Here is a 20,669-nt window from a genome sequence, read left to right as displayed (position 1 = left end):
TTAATAACCACTGAATTTAATACTGTGCTATAACTACTATTTCTTTAATTTTAGGTGGATTAAAAATCAATAACCAGGATGAGTAAGAAGGCACATATATTTAAATATGATTGTGGGAAAATGATAATAAGAATATTACAATTAACTTATGTAGTAATTCTTGAATACCTTGTAAAGTTTTGGGGGGAAGGAAGGTGGGGGAAAAACCACCAGTCCGCAATATTTTTTCGTAAGTTTTACCGGTTCGCGGACCAAAAAAGTTTGAGAAGCACTGACCTAAACCAATCCATCACCCTGGAAATTTTGTGGCTTCTATAACCAGCAATCTTCTTGGCAATCCACAGTAAAAAATGCCATTAGGAGAGAGGGCCGATCCTTTTTATACCATTTATTTACAATGCCACTAGTGGCTCACCGTTTGAGTTCCGACCATACATTCTATGACAAATATTGCTCGTATATTTGCCTTCTATCAGTCCCTAAATCTTTGCCCTCTGGTTCAGATTCACCCTGTACAATATTCTATAATATACATAATATTCTATCTAATATTCTATAATATCTAATACACTTTATAGTTATCTAATATTTCAAGGTGTAAAGCACTAACAGTTTTGCCTTGAGCTTGATTCCCAGCTGTGTAACAAGCTAGCTGCATGATCAGTGGCGTAGCTAGGGTGGGGCAAGGGGGGACATCTGTTCCCGGGCACAGCATCCAAGGGGCACCAAATTGATGCTACGAAATTTTTTAATGAAATGTTTTCCATTCTTGGCACACAGAAAGGGACGCAAATTCTTCAATTGTCCAAGGGCGCTGGAAACTCTAGCTATGCCCCCATGCATGATGTGTCCATAGTTTTCTGCAAATGCAACTTTGTAACAGATAAACAAAATAAGGACATTTATTTAACCCTTTGCTGCTCAGTGTTCCACTACATGGAACACCTAAATTGAATCGCTTCTGAAACCTTTAAATTCAACCATAAATAGATAAAAATGCCTTTATAATATACTTTGAACTTTTCTTTTTAAACAGTAAATAGCAGCATATCACAAAGAGACACAGAATTTTCATTTATTATGTGTTATTAAAATCCACTTTTTTTCAAGTAATTTTTTCTATTTTTTTAATGATATAAAAAATTTTATTTGGAAAAACATTTAGGCATAATTTTGCTGGCTGTACTCCAAATTATCTGTTCTATATTTTTTTAATCTCTCAGACAAAAACCATACGCAGAATCATTGAATAAACCTGGGTGTTCCATTAGCGGGAACACTGTGCCATTAGCGATCTCATGCTGTTACGAATCAGAACATCTGTGCTTAAGAGAGAACATCCATTGTTTACGTTTTCTGTTTCTGTTGCTTTTGGGGTAATAAATTCAAACAAAGCAGTATTGAGAGGTGAGGTGTGTTTTGTGTTATGAAAGCCCTAATATTGGCATCTCGAATTTTTTGGGAGTAGTTTTTAGGCACGAATTTTATCAGTAGCTTGACACATCTAGACCTGCGCGAATTTTTTGCTGCCGCGTTTTAGTCTCATTCCCATTTATTTTCAATAATTGTGTAGATATTTTTCGTGTATGTATATATTATAGGCTTGTTTTTCTTTATTGTTAATATTAATCGTAGTTAATTTTTTTATTATTAATTTTCCATAAATGGCGCAGAGAGGTCTAACTCTTTCTGACGCGCTCTATCCAAAAATTTTTAAATATTTTTGTATATAGGACTTGTGTATATAGATATTTATCTCATTTATCCATATATATTCAAGAATACTGTGTATATTCAGGAAACTATGTATACAGCCATAATACAGAGTTTTTTCATTCTTATACAGGGGCCCACCAGCGGCCGAGCGGTAAAGTCGCTGAACACTGGTAGTTCGGTCTGAGGTTCGAATCCCGCAAACGGGCTGGCTGCATGGCCGTTTTCGTGGTTTTCCCCATGTGTAACGTGTATACGAGCCAGTTTCCCTTAGAAAGTCCTCCACGAAGGCATCCCTCCCCTTAGGCAGATAGCCCTAGTGTGCTTTGCCGTAATTAAATACACCACACCACCACCATTCTTATTCAAACGCTTCTACTCATTTTCGTGATTCACTGCAATCCTCGCTTAGTCGCACTTTTAAAAGCTCTGGCGGCGCAGTGTTCCACCTCATGGAACACCCACAGAATTAAAACGGTAAGTGCAATTTTTACAAAATTTTACCTGTATACTCCTTTAGGACTAAATAGACTGCATACAACTTTTTTTGTTGAAATTCCGACGTTAACGTATAGCGCGCCGCAAAGGGTTAAACGTTGTCGTACATATTTCTTTAAGCATAATATTCCATCACAAACCAATATCCAAAATCCCAAATTGGTTTCTTGAATTAAAATATTATGAATAAAACATTGTTTCACCATTGCCACTGAATCACAAAAAAAAAGGGGAAATCGCATGTAACTTGTTGACTTGGTACATCCCTCCTCCTGTTGACAATTTCAAACTGCAGAGACTGCAATGCAACCAGCTTGCATTTTACTGGGTCTTCCTTTTTTCATTAAAGGTCTGACTGAGCTGACATTCACATTAAGACCATAGGGTCTAAGAGCAGAAATGTGATAGACTCCTAGTTGTACATTAGGCTTTTAATGCTTGTTATTACATAAATGGGTGGAGATTTTTGTGTTAGTATTGTAAGGTATATCTTAATTTTATAACAGTTATTTTAATTTCAATGTGCTTTTTTTTTTATTCTTGTTCTCACTTACAATTTTACCAGAATAAGTTTTTAGAATCATGTTGAATGCAAATGAGTTAGAAGTAGTATTTAAGGAAGGTTCAACTTACTTTGCTAGAGAGAGCTAGGAATCCTGAGTAGTGTGCATTTGCCTTCAAGCTGAATCTCTCTTGAATCTGTTATGACTTGCCTGTATTATTATGTGCCTTTTCATATTCGCTGGCTAGTTTGAATTAAGGGCCAACCAAGTTAGACACTTGTGTTAGCTTCAGCTCTCTTAGTTAGTTCTAATTTAGTTCTTATTTCTTATTCTGAATTTAAGCCCGAGTGGAGGCTTTGTTGTAAGCCCAAGAAAAGGGCCAATTGTTCATTTTATTTTGAGCAAAATAAAGGTTAGTCAGCCCTTCTTGATGTCTACATCTTTAGTTATTTGAACCTAGTGATAAATCGCTTACCAGTTCATTAGGTTCCTCGACATTTTAGCCAAAAAGATTGAAAAATAAATAAACTCTACAGTATAACATAGGGTTCATCACGTCCAGGCAAAAGCTTGGCTGTTTTGGATTGTGATGCTTTACTTATAGGATGAAGTGTGGGGACTCAGGGTAAGAATTGGGAACAAGCTTTTCTCTGATGATCAACATATTTCTTCCATTTGTTTTGCTTGAGTTCAACTATTTCTCTAATCTCTTTCTTGCAAATCTTTTTAAGTATGGGGTTATTTCTGGCATAAAGTTGTCATTGTCGATAACAGCTTTAACATCATTGACATTTTCCACCATTCTCAGTTCTCTGCGATGAAGGTACGCTGCAGTTTCCTGTGTAGTCTCACACTTAGCTGTGTTCATTATAAAACCTATGTATGGTATTTTATCTTCCCATGAAGTGTAATCTTCAGCTACCAAACTAGCTAGTCTAGGCTTGAAAGCCCTATTTTTGTTTGTTTAAGAGTAATAAAACAGGGTCCAGCTTTGATGAATATTAAGAAGGAAACACAGCTCTTTCATAACAGCACTGATGAATTGTGCTCTATTATCACTGATAAGACACCTTGGAAGACCATACCAGAGAACAACTTCCTCAAACATTGCACATCCCTTTGCTATCGCTTCACTAAGAGAAAACAGTTCAACCCACTTTGTGCAAAATCTTCAATGATGTGGATCAATTTCTTGCCATTCTTACTGAGAGGCAAGAGTCCGAAAAGATCCAATGAGTGAGTTTCGAAATGCTGGGCATGGATTAGAGTTTACAATAATACAGAAGATTTCTTATTGGAGAGTTTATACTCATTACACCCAACACAATCCTTGATGTAGTTGACAATAAATGAGCACATTCCCTTTCAAAAGTATCTTTTAGATATCCTATGCAAAGTTCCTTCAACACAACCCCATAATGCTCATGGAGAAGCGTCATGATGTCGTTTCAGAATTAAAACGTTCATGTGATGGAACTACAAATTGAGCTTTTTCTAACTCTGAGTGTGGAATATCTATACAAAACACCTTGATTCAGAATGTATCCCTTTTCTGTCCAATTAACATAGTCAGTACTTTTTCTGAAATGTCAAAACAGCTGATTATCTTTCTCAGTTTATCTTGAAATTGCCGGTCTCTGATTTCACTCAGACTTCTCGAGGGAAGATAAATAGAAATAGTATCTAACTCATAAAGTTTGGGATTTGGTGTTGAGACCTGGACAGCATATCTGTCCCTACATTGCTTTTCCCCAGAAAATATTCATTTCAGGTTGAATGCTTTCAGTTGTAATGCCCATCTCGCTAAACAACCTGTTGGGGACTTGAGACTTGTGAGCCATTTGAGGGGTTGATGATCAGACACTATTGTAATGTCAGAGCCTTCAGTATACCCCCCAGAACTTATTTGATGCCCAAACAATGGTGAATGCTTCTTGTTCTGTCATTGAATAAGTCCTTTAAGCAGAATTTAATAGTCTGCTTGCATATTCGATTGGATGTTCATCCGATGGACTGTCTCCTTGTAGCAGAACCGCTTCGAAAGCATAATTACTTGCATCAGTACTCAGAATGAAAGGTTTAGGCTAATCAGCCTGCTTTAGAATAGGTGGATTAATTAGGTATTTCTTCAGAGTTTGAAAAGCATGGTCTTATCTTCCCCAAGACCAAAGAGCTTTCTAATTTGTAAGATTGTTCAATGGTCTGCCAATTTTGGCAAAGATTGAATGAATTTGCAGTGCTGTGAGCATATTTGTAAAAATGACTGTATTTGCCATACATCCTTAGAAAAAGAAGTTAACAGAAGAATGGTTGTCTTCTCAAAATCAGTTTCAGTTGTATTACAGGTGAGCCAGTCCAAGATACTTTACTCAAGGGCATCCAAATCAACATTTCGATCTATTGGCAAAGCTCCAAGTAGGTGACAGGATTATGATGTCATCCAAAAAAACAAAAAACAAGCAATTTTACAGAAGGAAGTCTACTTCAGAAGTGTTCCATGAGCCTTTGGAAGGTTGCCGGAGCATTCCGCAACCCGAATGGCATTCTTTTAAACCTAAAGATATCAAATGAGCAAAAAAAAAGGAGTTTTGTCTCTATCAGAAGGGTTTACTTCTATCTGACGGTACCTAAACTTCAGATCAACTGTGGACATGAATGGTGTCATTTTAGTGTGATGTAAAGTGTGATCCAGCAAAGGCAAAGGATACTTGTCTGGGATAGTGATACCATTGAGTTTCCTATAGTCTACATAAAGTCTGAAATCACCACTAGGTTTTCGGACTAAAACAATGGGAGGTACATACAGTGAGTGATTCACACTTTTGCCCTTCTGGAGATCATCTAGTTCTTTTTGTAAAATTTCCTTTTTATAAGGGGAAAGTCTATAAGGAGATACTGCAATGGGGTATTAATGTCTCTGCCTTGTTGAAAGATTCTTTGAAATGAACATAATAAAGAATCCAATTAATCTCATTGAGAATGTGTTAGATTCATGCCTTCTTCAGGAAGAAGAGAGCATATTTCAACCATGAAGTTTACTCTGTGTCTTTCCTTCTTTAGTAGAATTCTGAAGTCGAACACAACAGTTGCCAAGACTCCTCAGGATAAAACCAACTGTTTTGATGAAAAAGTATAACAATATGTATTTTTGTAAAAAAGTCAGCTCCTGAAAGAGTTCAATTTCTTCTTGCATGGGGTAGAAATAACATCTTACTGACAATAATTTGGCCATTTAATATGATTGATGCTGCCATCTGTAGAACATTAGACTTGAAGGTATAACAATCAGCCAGGGAAATTTTACTCTGTTGAACCTCAAATTGCTCCTCATGTTTTTGGAATTATTTAACCGTTTTGAGTCCCTGGGAGTATTGAAAATGTACTGTCGAAGAATCCCAAACAATGCAACCGTGCTTTCTCTAAATGAGTACAAAAAGACCCGAGCAGCACGGTTGTGCTTGTCTTACTTAATGTGAAGAAATACTAAGCAGCGCTTTGTTTATTTTACATCGATGAATCCCAATTGGAGCAATAGCACTTCTTGTATTTGTTAGGTGACACGATTCTCATCTTTTTCTCATCGTTCTACCACATTTATGCAAAGCAATCGGACGTTTTCTTGCGTAAGTGTTTCTCGTTTTGTCCCCAATGTTCGAAATGAACTGGGTTTTCTCAACATAAAATCCTAACAGTGGGATCGGGTTGGGACTCAAACAATTAAGCAACATCTCTTCTCCTACAGATTGGCTAACTCCTGTATCAAGATAAATAGGAAAGTCAGCATATAAGGACCTGACCGAATTGTCAGGAGGCCCTTGTCTTGTTTATTGAAAGGACAATTTGGGCACTTGTTATTTAAGACTCCTGTAGTGGCACAACCATAGCATCTTACCGAGAGTTCAAAGCTTTTCCTTGTGTTTGCACTTCTCTAACCTACAGCAAAGCTCTCTCTGTTTAAAGAATGACCATCTGACTTAAAACTTGCCTGAGCTTTTCCTCGATCTTCCAGAGATGCACTCCTTACGTTATAGGCATTAAATTATCCTAAACATCATGGAAAAGCAGTTGCTTCCATTCATCCAAAAAGTTTTTTTGCAATTTTTTACAAGTGTGTTTTACTACTTGGCCCGAAATCATCAAATTCTTTAGCTGATCAAAATTGTAATATTTTAGTTCAGGAAACCAACCTTCATGATACGACCAAAGTAAAATTCCTTCTAAGAGCCACCAGGATTCTTCTTAGTTTCTGCGACCAACCTCCTGAATTTTTTTGCTGTCATCTTATTTTGATTGAGAAGGACACTTTTTATATGAGCATAATTCTGAAATTTTTCCTCCAGTTCCATAGCAATCAGCTTAGATATCTCTGATGGTAAAATCCCAAAATGATGAGTTACCCATAAGCTTTCTTCAAACGTCAACACTTTTATTTATCTCTCAAACATAATTAGAACTTTTTTTAACCAATAGTGGGCCTTCAGCCGACTGTGATTTAGCCACTATTAAGGCCAGAAGTGGTGATCACCTTATTATAGAGGCACCTAATAGATGGGCCACCTTTGCCTCCTATGAAGGGATGGACAGTTACAACTATGCCTTCATCATAATGGTAAATAATATTTGATCCTGTTAAGATTTATTCTCTTGCTGTTGTTGAAAGTATTAACTTAAAATTAGTTACTTATTCTTAAATTTTATTTACTTGTACCCACTAAACCTTCCCCACTTTCTGGCATCCCTTCTAAATCGTGTGGCAGTGAAAAGAGTCTCCTCCCCTCTACTTGCATGTGAACTAACTCGCACTTATTGCAGCCAACCAGCTTTCTTCTGGACCAAAAGCCACCTGCTCCACCAACAGGAAAGCTTCCTGCCTACTGACTCCATCTCCACAGCCAGTTCTCCTCAGACAAGCTTTTTTTTTTTTTTTTTTTTTTTCCTCCCTCCTCTCTCTATTTATGTATAACGGACAGTTACATACATGCCTTCTCTGAACCCGGGCCTTTGGTATTGCAGTCAGCTCCCCTAACCACTATCCCGTCTGGGCAGCCAGAACTAGAAATATACTGAGATCATATTCTTCAGGCTTGAAACTTGGCAGAATCTTCTGACAGCCAAGTACAAAGCTTTGGACAGGAACAGGATCTCATTCCTTTTGAATTTCCAGGGTCAAATGTAACTTTTCCAGTTCATATTCCTGATTTTTCCATTCTTGTTCCTCCTTATCCCATCAAATCTCATATTCAATACAACATGACATTAAGGTCTCAAGAGTTTTTTCACATAGCTCTCATCTCTCTTAAATTCATTCGAGTTAGTTAACTATTAACTGTTATAACTCAAACGCTTTAACTTAACTGTTTACCATTAGTCCAAGTTCTGAGGACAACATTACGAGGTCGGCCTTTCTGGCTTTTCCAAGAAATGACATAATGCTTAGAATGGCTTTACATGATAGTCTCAGATGACTCGTAATTTTCCATTGGGCACCACATGTAACAGGTATACCAAACAAGAACATTTATTTAAGCATCATCATATAACAATCCATCACTATCCAAAATCCAAGTCTCAAACTAGCTCCTTGAATTAAAAATCTAAAGAACAAAAAATCATTTCACTGTTTCCACTGAATCTCTGAAAAGTGAAAGCGCACACAACTGGTTTACCTGTTACAATGCATATATTGACTAGTTACCTCTGAGAAAATACTTCATGAAGACATGCCTTTCCAGCCAGATAGCTTTTAATGTGTTTTGATATAATTAATTAAACTTACCTAACGCATATTCTCACTTAGTCTTCCTTTCAGATTCAGTTATTATTTTCTGTTGAAAAGTAAATTGAGAGATTTTCTGTTAAATTGAGTATATGAGGCTGAAATATTCACAACTTTGACACGTAAATTCAATGTTAAATAGTTTTGTGCATGCTATTCTTAAATCTCTTTTTTAAAAAATGAGATATATTTAGAATATTTTGCATTTACTTATTTTGTTCTTATATTTGGTAGGTAAATTAAGAGTTGTTGTCGCTACAGTTGCTTTTGGTATGGGCCTGGATAAGAGAGATGTACGAGCAGTTATACATTACAACATGCCCAAAAGCTATGAAAGTTATGTTCAGGAAATTGGACGAGCTGGAAGGGATGGTTTGGATTCACAGTGTCATTTATTTTTGGATTCTGAAGTAAAGCTTATTTTTCTTCTTTTTTCTAATTATGCATATCTATTTATGCATTATAGAATCATATTTCTTTCTAATTATGTTTTGAGACCTGGTGGCGCAATGGCTAGTGTTTCGCACAACAGCACCACAGGTCCGGGGTTCTGTCCCCAGGCTGGGCAAGGTTCATTCAGCCTTTCATCCCTTGAGTGGGTCGATAAAATGAGTACTAAATTCGCTTGGGGACTAAAGGGCCCTGTTACAAGCTGATCACTTATCTAGGATATATGCTCATGTGCCTCAAGGCCCCTTGTCAGGGCACATGCTCATGCACCCCGGGGCACATGGTCAGGAAGGTAGATATTGAGGCACATCAGGCCATGGGCCCACTAGGCTTGTTGCGCCACTGAGCTTAGTTTATTTTAGTTTTGAGTTTTGTGTTTAATTTTAAATGCTCAATGCATCAAACACATATTGTAAAATACATCATAAAACATAATTTTAATAAAATATATATCAATTTTTGTTAATTTTGCTTTTCACCATTCTAAATATAAGTAAATTTATTTTTAATCCAACAGCAGCTGCACTACACCTTGTGAAATACAGCATAAAATATAATTTTAAGGGAAAATATGTCAATGTTCTTTTTAATTCTGCTTTTCACCATTTTAAATTTAAGTATATAAGTAAATTTATTTTTAATTCAATAGCAGCTGCACTACATCTTGGGAAATATGGCATACAATATAATTTTAATGAAAAATATTTCAATGTTCTTTTTCATTTTACTTTTCACCATTCTAAATATAAGTATATAAATAAATTTATTTTTAATTCAATAGCAGCTGCACTACACCTTGTAAAATGCAGCATAAAATATAATTTTAATGAAAAATATGTCAGTGTTCTTTTTCATTTTGCTTTTAATCATTTTAAATTTAAGCATATGATTTCAAAAATAAGTTTTATTTTTAATTCAATAGCAGCTGCACTAGCTTTTAAGTAATATATAACTTGTTTTAAAATATTCAGGTATAGTAAGCAGAAATCAAGCAATTTTGAAAGTGCCATGTTTAACTCTGAAAACAGAAGCCTTCCCTAACCTGTATGTTAAAATACCGAACCGCCTGAAATGGTTTTCAACAGTCATAGCAATTTCCTCCCCTCCTCATCCATTAATGCACAAAGAAGAGTGAAGATTTCAAATGACATCCTTTCTACTTCTACTAAATAAAGATAAGAAATCATAAATAAATCCTTTTAGGACAAGTTCTCTGCAATAAACTCATACAATGTTTTGTTTTAAATAATGTGTTTGAGGAAACTGTGCCTGCTACTGCATATGCTAGGGCAGTGTTGCCTAACCTTTGGCCTCTCGCGAGCACATTTCCAAAACATCAACATTTTTGTTAAACAATGTCATTTTCAATCTTATGTGATACATCTGAAATATTAAGTTTGGCAAATGGGTTTGAGATGAATAATAATATTGGTTGAAATTTATGGAAATCAGAGAATTGGAGTTCAAAATTATTTTTCAGTGCATTTAGGTTTTCTGAGTATTTCTCTGTTTCAGTTACTTTGTCAGGGTTTGTATGGTCCTTAAGAGTCCTTAAAAGTCTTTAGATTTTTTGGAATCGATTTTTGGTCCTTAAAAGTCCTTAATTTTGCCCAAACTCAGCAGAAGGTCCTTAATTTTAATCATTTGAAATTTCTGCCTGTTTTTATGACTGCCATTTTGAGTGTGAATTAGCATGTTGGGGGATTATTTTTGGCGATTCACTGACATATATGGTTATCTTTTGAATGGGTTATAATTTGTTTCTATTTTTAATATAAATGATGGAATACTCGAGTTCCTAAGCAAGAGGTGAAACATAAGCATTTTGAAATTCATTTTTTTTAATAAAGAGCTTTTAAACAACTTTTTGCTTTTGGGAATGTGAATTCTTTTATTAAACGATTCTAAATTTGGTGACTTGTCAATATTTTGGCGATTTTAAGATCAGTTTCTATAGAAAATTTTTAATTCCAAGATCAGAGACTTTTTCGACGATTTTTTTTTAAAACATCATAACATTGATAAATTTCATTAAAATAATGGTAATATATTGTATATTACCATTACAGGGTTCGTACAGTCCTTAAAAGTCCTTAAATTTTTTGAAATTGATTTTTGGTCCTTAAAAGTCCTTAATTTTGGCCAAAATCAGTAGAAAGTCCTTAATTTTAATCATCTGAAATTTCTCTCTGTTTTTGCGACTGCCATTTTGAGTGTGAATTAGCATTTTGGAGGAATATTTTTGGCAATTCACTGACGTATATATGGTTATCTTTTGAATGGGTTCATGGGTTATAATTTGTTTCTATTTCTAATATAAATGATGGGATACTCGAGTTTCTAAGCAAGAAGTGAAACATAAGCATTTCGAAATTCATATTTTCTAATAAAGAGCTCATAAACAACTTTTCGCTTTTGGGGTTGTGAATTCTTTTATTAAATGGTTCGAAATTTGACAACTTGTCAACAGTTTGGCGATTTTAAGATCAGTTTCTATAGAAAATTTTTAATTCCTAGATCTGAGAATTTTTCGGCGATTTTTTTAAAAAATCATAACATTGATAAATTTCATTAAAATAATGGTAATATATTAGAATTATATTTAAAAAATAACATTAAAATAAAAAATTTTTATTTTTCATTGTCATATTATAAAGTTTCATTTTGGCAACTTATTATACACTATTTTAAATCTGAAAAATAAACAATGTATACAGCTATAAAGCATAATTTACAAAAAAGCTCTTAGTAAAAGCAAAATTACTATGTAATTAATTAAAATGTCTTCTTTTTAATTTTTTCATAGTAAACGTTTTTCCCATGTGATTGTCTCAGATTATTCAAAATTCTCAGAATATGCATCAGTTTTTTCTATAAAATTAATTTTACACTTTTTCCTTCCTTTTTTTTCAAAATATTTCTGGCTTTTTGCTGTTACATGATTGGCTGGGATAATTTTTCTTTAGTATTTTTGACATTGCAGCATGGAAAGTCTAGAAGGATTTGAAGGCAAGATTTATAGACCCATGATTCTAGAAGATTCGAGAAATATGTGACAAAATGAAAAATGTCTCCATGGTATCAACATATCAACACATAATGGATACATTTTACAGAAAGTTTGCAATGAATTTCTTACTTTTTAGAGAACGTCTGGACGAACAATGGAAACATAATATTTGAATGTTTTACTCCTGATACTAGAATCTTTTTTCTTAACATGTTTATCTTCCCTTTATTTTCTCTACTTTTCACTAGACAAAAACATGGAAAATATCAAAAATGCTTCTAATCTTATCACTTGGGCAGGCATTATAGAAAGAGATTTTTTTATTAATAGAGAAATTGAAAACTTACAATTTAAAAGATTCATCTAATGTGTCTAAATGCATTGTACACAGAGCTGGTGCTATGCATTTTCCCACCTGATGCAATCTCTGTGTATCCTAAATTCTGCTGCCTAGTGCCGATCTAAATTCTGCTTCCAATGCTTGCTCTAAATTCTAAAAAGTTTTGCCATTTCTAGATTTTGTTGTTCTGTGTCACTAAATTTTAAAAATTCTGCCACACCTGCTCTGTAACCGTCCTTTACCATATATATTTCATATTTCTTCTGAATGTTCATATTACTAAAGAAATAAAATTAGCCGCTTTTTCTGTACATTCTAAATGCATTTAGTGTTTTTTAGAATAATAGAAATCCTTAATTAAATGCAAAATTTCTAAAATTAAAAGGAAACGCGTTGAAGAAAGAAACCGAATACATAAAGAAAATTATTCTTCAAAGATAAGTGCAGTTATTATTATGTAAATTACCCAATTGTTTATCATTTCAGCCTTTACTATAACTTCCCATTTCTGTTTCCTCATATGATAGAGTTACTGAGCCAGATTAAATTGAAATTAAATTGTATTATTTTTGACCACTAGTCCACATTTTTAGTTTGGATTTGACTGTTCTTGTTTAATTACGTCACCGTGAGCTGCAATTGACTTTGTTAGCATCAGAACATGCCTTTATGTTCTAAGTTCTTTGTCTGATATTGTAGTTACTTTCAGATACAGTGATAATTTGCTTCACATCTATCGGGGGGGACTATTTAACTTTAACCAGATCAAGTAAACCCTCATAGGTACATTGTGAAGAGGTTGACAAGTTAGGAGATAAAGCACATAGAAACTAGCGAGAACATTGGTTTGCATAGGGAAAAATTTCTAATGATTGTCAGAAAAGATCAATAATTAAAGAGAAGAAAATCGATATAAACTAGCCAAAATGTTTGGGAAGGCGTGTAGAGACATTAGGTATTTTTTAAAGCAAGAACGATAAAAAATTAACAACGGCTTCGACGGGAATCGAACCGCAGACCTCTGGAATACCGCTACCAGTGTGCAAACCACCACACCACAAAGGGTCACCAAGAAGGTGGGAGAAATACCTTATATATTCCCCCTTTTAAATGGCGACTGGGGTTTTTAGAGAATTCAATCGCCAAATCCTTTGTGTGGAGAACCCATCAAGTAACCATCAAGTAAAACTTATTCTTTGCATCTACTGAGACTTATATATAAAACAACTTATTTCCTCTGGCGCTTTAGTGGCTTATTGGAACCTTAAAGTATATTAACTGGGTTACAACCCCTGGAACTCTACACAAAGCTATAACATTAACTGCATTAAGCAGAGCTTGACTAACTTTCAACACCTGCCAACTGTGCCTACATCAGGCCTTTCAGGTTTGTTCCAATCAGCAGGTCTCTCTATAGACAAGCAGCAGAGGGACAACATTCACTCTTTTGTTATGAATCATGCTGATTATGATCTCACTTCTCATTTTAACCTATGCCGTTTGACACAAAATCTCCCTACTATTTGCTAAACCTCTAGACTGACCAAGTATGTGACAAAATAAGACATTAAAAAAAAAAAAAAAAAAAAAAGCATAAAGCTAACTATTAGTAAAACGTAAATGTCACTTATCTTCTTTTAAATATGTCCAACTATTATAAGTGTAAAATATTTAATGCTACTTGATAAACTGCATGAAATTTATTTCATTCTCAAACTTATTAATAATTATGTTAGTTAATTCATGTTTAGTAATAATGCATACTACTTAGGGATCTATTTTATTTTTAGGATGGCATTACAAAAGTGAAATTCGGGCATAGAATAATATTTTTAATTGAATTTATTCAGTTTCCATTTGCTCATAGGTCCTTAATTTTTTCATTAATGGTCCTTAAAAGTACTTAATTTTTGTGTGCAGAAATGTGTACGAACCCTGTTATTGTAAAAATTCTTTTTTGAATTGTTTTAATTGTATTTGGTGTTTTGTCTTCTATATATTTTTTTAAATTTTAATGAAGATATTTTGAAGCTTTATGTACTTTTGCTTTGCTGCCAAGTGAGACTGAATTAATTGAATGAGTAATCTATCTCTAATGAAATTCAAAGAAATAATTTTAAATGAAATTCAGGAATAAATGCGTTTAATTTAATATTTCGTACAAGGAAGTCATGTGGTGTACACATCAGATTTTTTATTCTGTAATGTTTCCATAATTCTATGGGTATTGTATGCCATAAAAATTATATGAGAATTAGTATGGTGAATTATTCATTAGAGTACTACATAAAAATTATACTTATAGTATTTACCTTCTTAAATTGTCTTTGCTTTGTTATAATTTTTTTCAACTATTCGTAATATTTGACACTGCTGTTGGTCATTACATTCTAATTGAATTATTTAGTATGCAATAAAATTTCACAGCAGGTTCTTAAGTAGTTTCAAATTTATATTTTCTTTAGAAAATATCTAACCTACTATTTCTTGTTTGTAAAATGTGTGTAATCATTATAATGAGCATAAGGTGTATACAAGAAATTTGAATTAAGCTATTTCTGTCTAAATTTTTTTATAAATGTATAGTGGTTAATTTTTTAATACTATTATTATTCACTTTATTAGGGTAATGATCTGTTTGAACAACAAAGGCATATATATTCAAACAGCACTGATCGCAATGTTATAAGAAAATTACTAAGAAAAGTCTTTGTACCCTGCAAATGTCATTCTTTAAATGAAGAATTAAATCGGAATTCAGGTCATGTAAGTACTTATTTATTTATTTTACAAAAAATTATTTATAATCCTGTCAGTTTCAAAATTATTCTTCATTTTCCAGGGTTGCCTCACTACCTGAAAACCCGGGAAAGATCAAGGAATTCGAAAATTTGCCAAAAAAGTCAGGGAATTTAACCCTTAAAAGCATGTAGTTGCTATTTGGCAACATGCTCATATTTAGTCATGTAAATCAAATCGAAACACAAATTTTAGCTTACTGCATAGTGTAACTAATTGGATACATACTGTTTACATATATAGTTTTGAAAGTTTCAATGTGGTTTCACCACTAAAGGTGTAACGGTCATTAGTGTGAATTGATGTGGACATCATTCACACTAATCATGTTAGTGGACATCATTTCTGTTTATGAATTTTTGATTTTGTGTTTGTTGTTATTTTGATGTATTCAAAGTTTTAAAATTCTTTGAACAGGTTTATAAGGTATGGTTTTTGGTGCTTAAAATTGTTATTACACATTTACCTACCATATTTTTTGTAAAAGTGAATATTTTTTTTAAATTGAAATAAAAATTTAGTTTAGATTTTTTAGTATTTTTCCTATTTTATTTGATATCAATTCTAATGTATTTTTGAATTCATGCATTTAAGGGTTAAATATTTTAGCCAAAATCTGGAAAAGTCGGGGAATTTGATACGGCGATCCCTAAAAAAAAAAGTGATTTTCACACCAACATTAGAAGCGATCACTTTCTTGGTGAATTATGCGTTATTTGGACAGCTGGCATAGAGCCAATTTTCATAGCACCAATCAGATTGTCTTTTAGATAGATAAAGCAAGGTTAAAGCATCTTTGGTCAAAGTAACCTCGAGAATTTTGAGATTCGTATGTGCATTGCATTTTGATTGAAAGTAAATCCCCCCCCTCCCCAATGCTCGTAAAGAACAAAATCGTATGTTCTTTCTTAAATGCCTTATTTTTCATTTTGCAATAAAATAAAGAAAATAATAATAATAAATCATTTAGGCTAACCATTTAATGTACCTGTATTCCCCAAAATACCATCAATTGTTGTAATTCATTTTTTGATCTTTGAGTAATTAACTTTATTTTAACATTATTAGTTAATGTGGCATCTTCCTTCTTAATTTATTTATTATTAGTAAATAATACTTTCAAATTCCAGGCAATTTTCTCTGGCGTAATCTTGAAACTAATTCTAGCAGTATGATGTCATATCATCACGAAATTTAGTGCACATATTTTTTACTTATGTATGCTGTTAAGTTAAATATAAAATACTTGAATTTATTTTAAAATATCATTAAATAGTTTTTTTTTTCTTTCTTACCTGCAAAATGCTTGCAGAAAAGACATTTTTGAATCCTGAATGGGAAGATTCAAATTTCAGTGGAAGAACAACTCCTATTATAGTTATAATAGTAATGGTTTGGGGATTGTTTTACATATATAAGTGATACATAATTGGTAAATTTTTGTGTTTTCAAGTGGTACTATAATTAATTTACTCTCAGCACAGAAAACACACACTAAGCGGTTAGCCTGCAATTTTCTTGAAATATACATGGAAAAGTCAGGGAATTTCATTCTCCTGTTCAAGTGGCAACCCTGATTTTCTGAAACGTCTCTTTTTCAAATGAATGCATTTAAAATCATATGACCTGTCAAAAAACTGAAAGGGAAAAAGGATCAGTGTTTTTAATTCACTTGGTTAAAGCTGTGTTGCAAAGATCAGAGGGGAATCAGTTCTATGCAATGCATGAAATTTCCTTGATACCCAAAAAATAAAATTCAAACAGAATTTTTAAATGTAATCCTAGTCAGTGCTGTTCTTTTTTCAAAACATATACTACATCTTGGTTATTATAGAATAATGCCTTTTTTAATGACAAAAAAGGGATGTTAATTATGTCCTTCAAGGCGAGGGGTCACATGAGGGTCCTCACTTTGCTGGAAAGAGGGAAAGTCCCTGTATCATGATTGGGATCTTCTGTCATCACATGCTTTTCGTACCATTGGTTCTTGTGAGCAGAAATTAAGATTTGTATTGATTTGAAACCTGAAAATTATGCATGTTGAATTTTTTATTTTCACAGTAGTTTATGAATTTTGTATGAACAGAGCATATTTCATTTCTTAGTTTAAAAAATAAGATCACTAAAAACCATAGAAATGTATTTTTAGCAGAACTATATTTTTTGTAACATAGAAAAAAGTGGTCAACACGTTTTCACCTTTATCTGAGAAGGTTATGTCAATATCTTACTTATTCTTCATACATATTTAACACGACATTTGCCCCAGTATTGGAATCGTAACATTCCCCACTACTGTAATGTGACAGTTGTCCATATTACAAGAATAATTTTCGGCTTTTTTTTCCCAGCCAGTATCAATAATAATGCATATAGATTTTTGCACAAAAAATCAAGAAGAGATGCCATGAGTATTTATTACAGTATAATTATTATAATTAATTATCTATAATACTATCTTTTTCTTCTATAATTATTATAACTAATTATTAAGAAATTTCTTTCCCCCCCCCCCAGTGTGTACTAATGTACACACATTTAACCTCGAAGATGAAAAATATGCATGGTAATTATTAATAATTAAAATATTTATTTACTATCATAAAATTGTTATAACCAACTACGGCAATAGTGGGCTACGGCCAAAGCAATGAGTTCTATGTATACCTGAAAAGAAAATGCATAAGAACATTTCAATATGAATGAAATCAGTTCATTCTTTCCAAGCAACAACCACTTCTTAAAGAACTTTTTTGTCCCCAAAACAGGAAACAAAAACTTTGGACACTTCAGGTTAATACATATACGTATGATTTTATGATTTAAATTCAAAGTAATATAACAACTTTTTCTCAAAATCAATAAATGAATTGACATGGTAATAACATACCATGTTAATTATTTTAATCTGAAACAATAAATTGCCAACAGCAACTATTTATTTATAATGCTGACTTTAACGAAAATTGTCGACATACATTAATGTCAACTTCAGAATATGACCTTATATAATAATGTATTTAATAGTTGGTAATGCTATATTTATTTCACATTTTGTAAAACTTGAAAATTTTTCTTAAAACAAACTACGATTTGAAAGCAAGCATAGGCAACACATTTCGAAATAATGCATTTTTGTCTCTAATCCACAAGACTGTTGCCACTCGGAAGATTGAGGGTGAAAATTAATGTTTTCAGAGTTTTAAATTAATATCTTGGCTGATTAAAGTCGAATAAAGATGAGAATGTTCAAAATAGCTTTCTGTGAATTTTTGGAATCTGCGAGTACATCTCCCAAAACTCAATTTCTCACAATTCCACAATAGGAGATGATGTCACAAAGAGACAGACGTGCAGAGATTTTAATAGTAGAGATTTCTTTAATTTAATTTATTATTCACTTCTTTGGTTAGATATGAGAATGTTAATTAGTTTATATATATATATATATATATGTAGTCATCATTCAAGTTTTTACATGTTTTTTTGTGAGATAACTCATATTTCTCATCAGATCAGATATAGCAAACAACAAACAACCGGTTACAACGAATAAAATTCTGGTCCCTTAAAGTTCAAAGCTTGTTTCATGTGAGAGTAGCTAATTTTTAGATTACCATAAGTCTCTTTTATAGCAAGACTATTCAGATTGAACGTATGTCGACCGAACAGTTTTCCTTAACCACTTCATGCACTAACAAAAATTCAGAAAATGGTCTTTCTTTACCACCAGAAATAGTCTTAGTGTACCAGGAGGAAGAGGCATCCAGATCTGGCATTGCTCAAGAGCACAACTACTAAATTTGATGCCCTTAGAGGCTTAATTTATCTCTTTCAAATAGCTAGTCTAAGCCATCATTTCACGGATTTCTTTTCCCCTGAGTAAATGTTTCCTTTAAAGACCAGTCTGTTTGCAAACAGAGATTATTCTTGAAAAGGTTTTAAGCTGCCTATCTGTGTGTTGAAATATCCAAACGATCAATTTTTAATTAAATCCCCTGAAAAAGAAAATTTGGATAATCTTATAATTTGAATGAAATCCATATTGTTAAGAATTTTGCACTAAGATGGGTAATTTTAGTAGAATCATAGCAAGTTAAATTATTGTATTTTTCTGTTTAATATAGATGAGATAAATTTTAAGACAAAGCTATTCCAGAAAAGTGAGAATACAGGGACACGTCCATTTAACATTGAGTAAATGGCTATCTCGGTAATATGTATTGAAACTGAATAAATATAATTGACCACTATGTTAGTTGTAACCGTAGTTCCACCCTCGTATTGCTTTCCAGTAATTTCGAAAAACAGAAATTATGAGAAATATCTCACAGCTGGTCAAAAACTATTTAAAGTCGAAGAGAGAGCATCTGAGGGGGGGGTTCAGTTACTTAATTATCATTTTGCGAGTTGTCTAGTTCCGTATAAACTGAGATATCTGAGTTAGCTTTCTCTTTAGATGTGCTTTGCATTGCACTGTATTTAACTTTCTTAGTAGTTGTATAGTGTAACTTCTGATTATACTATGTGATACTGTGAACACTTGTACAAATATTTCTTTTGACAAAAAAAAGTTTTTATTAACCTATTATCGGATATGTGCATTCAGCTTGTTACGAACCCATACGCATGGAGCAATATAATCCAGTTCTTGATAAATCATATCTGCTCTAAATGATACATAATTTCTGGGCTAATTTTTTATTGGCATATGAAAAAGACAATAACTATAAAAACAAATGTTTATTTCAATAACTAATATATCCGTGGTCCCTGAATGAGATTCATTTTTATTGCTATGAAGGCCATACTTTACTTTTAGTAACTTGGTTCAACAAGTGTAATATTTTTACGATTCTGTACTTTTAAGGCTGCTTTTTAAAAATGTTAAATTGTGATCAAATATGTAAAATTATCTTTCAAAAATCTATCAAACAAATAAAATGCAAATCCCTTGTAAAATGTAGTGAAAATTTTATTTTATTGTTTTATGAAATATATTACATAATATTAATCTTCTAGGAACATGAAGAAAGAGCAAAAAAAGCATGTCCAAAGCATGAAATAGCCTTTTCCATGAATGACACCGTACAAGAACTAGATATGAAAGAAGAAAGTAAGAAAACTTTGTTGCATAGCAAAATATTAAATGGCTTATGTGTAATAGCTGTATTTTGTGTTTCTTTATTAATCAGTTGTGAATGTTCTTAAAAGTATTTAATTATTGTTTTTAATTTATATTCCTAATTGTATTTCATAAATAATTTGCCTTTTTTATTTTAATTTGCTTTTTTTAATATTTTTATTTATTTATTGCATTTTAAAAATAAGTCAGTGTGCAGAGTCATTAGGTTTTGTAGAGAAATATGATGTCATATGGCAAAAGCAGCGCCCTCACCTGCAGTAAAACTTAGTTAGATGCTAGACAGGAATGGTGCATTAACCCATTAACTGCCGCGGGCGTATATATACGCCTTGCTCAGCCGATGCGTTAACTGCCCCAGGCGTATATATACGTCCTTCCAAACTGCTATCATTTGCTTTGCGCTGCTACACCTAAAATTATTCGCAAAGTTAACG

General features: G+C 32.9%; 1 protein-coding gene across 3 annotated transcripts in view; it reads left to right on the top strand.

The window, feature by feature from the left end:
* RecQ4 (RecQ4 helicase) overlaps nt 1-20,669 on the top strand; it is a 105,541-nt gene that overhangs the window by 63,968 nt on the left and 20,904 nt on the right. For all 3 annotated transcript variants that reach the window (XM_035370522.2, XM_035370531.2, XM_085822851.1), the window contains exons 15-17: nt 8,725-8,900; nt 14,916-15,056; nt 20,112-20,205. In XM_035370522.2, the coding sequence (XP_035226413.2) occupies nt 8,725-8,900; nt 14,916-15,056; nt 20,112-20,205 (411 nt within the window). The remainder of the gene's footprint in view (nt 1-8,724; nt 8,901-14,915; nt 15,057-20,111; nt 20,206-20,669) is intronic.

This window comes from Stegodyphus dumicola, chromosome 1, assembly GCF_044657685.1.
Source record: "Stegodyphus dumicola isolate Sdum_Otavi_A_Nest chromosome 1, ASM4465768v1".
Lineage (NCBI taxonomy): Eukaryota > Metazoa > Arthropoda > Arachnida > Araneae > Eresidae > Stegodyphus > Stegodyphus dumicola.
This window is presented reverse-complemented; position numbering and strand designations above follow the sequence as displayed.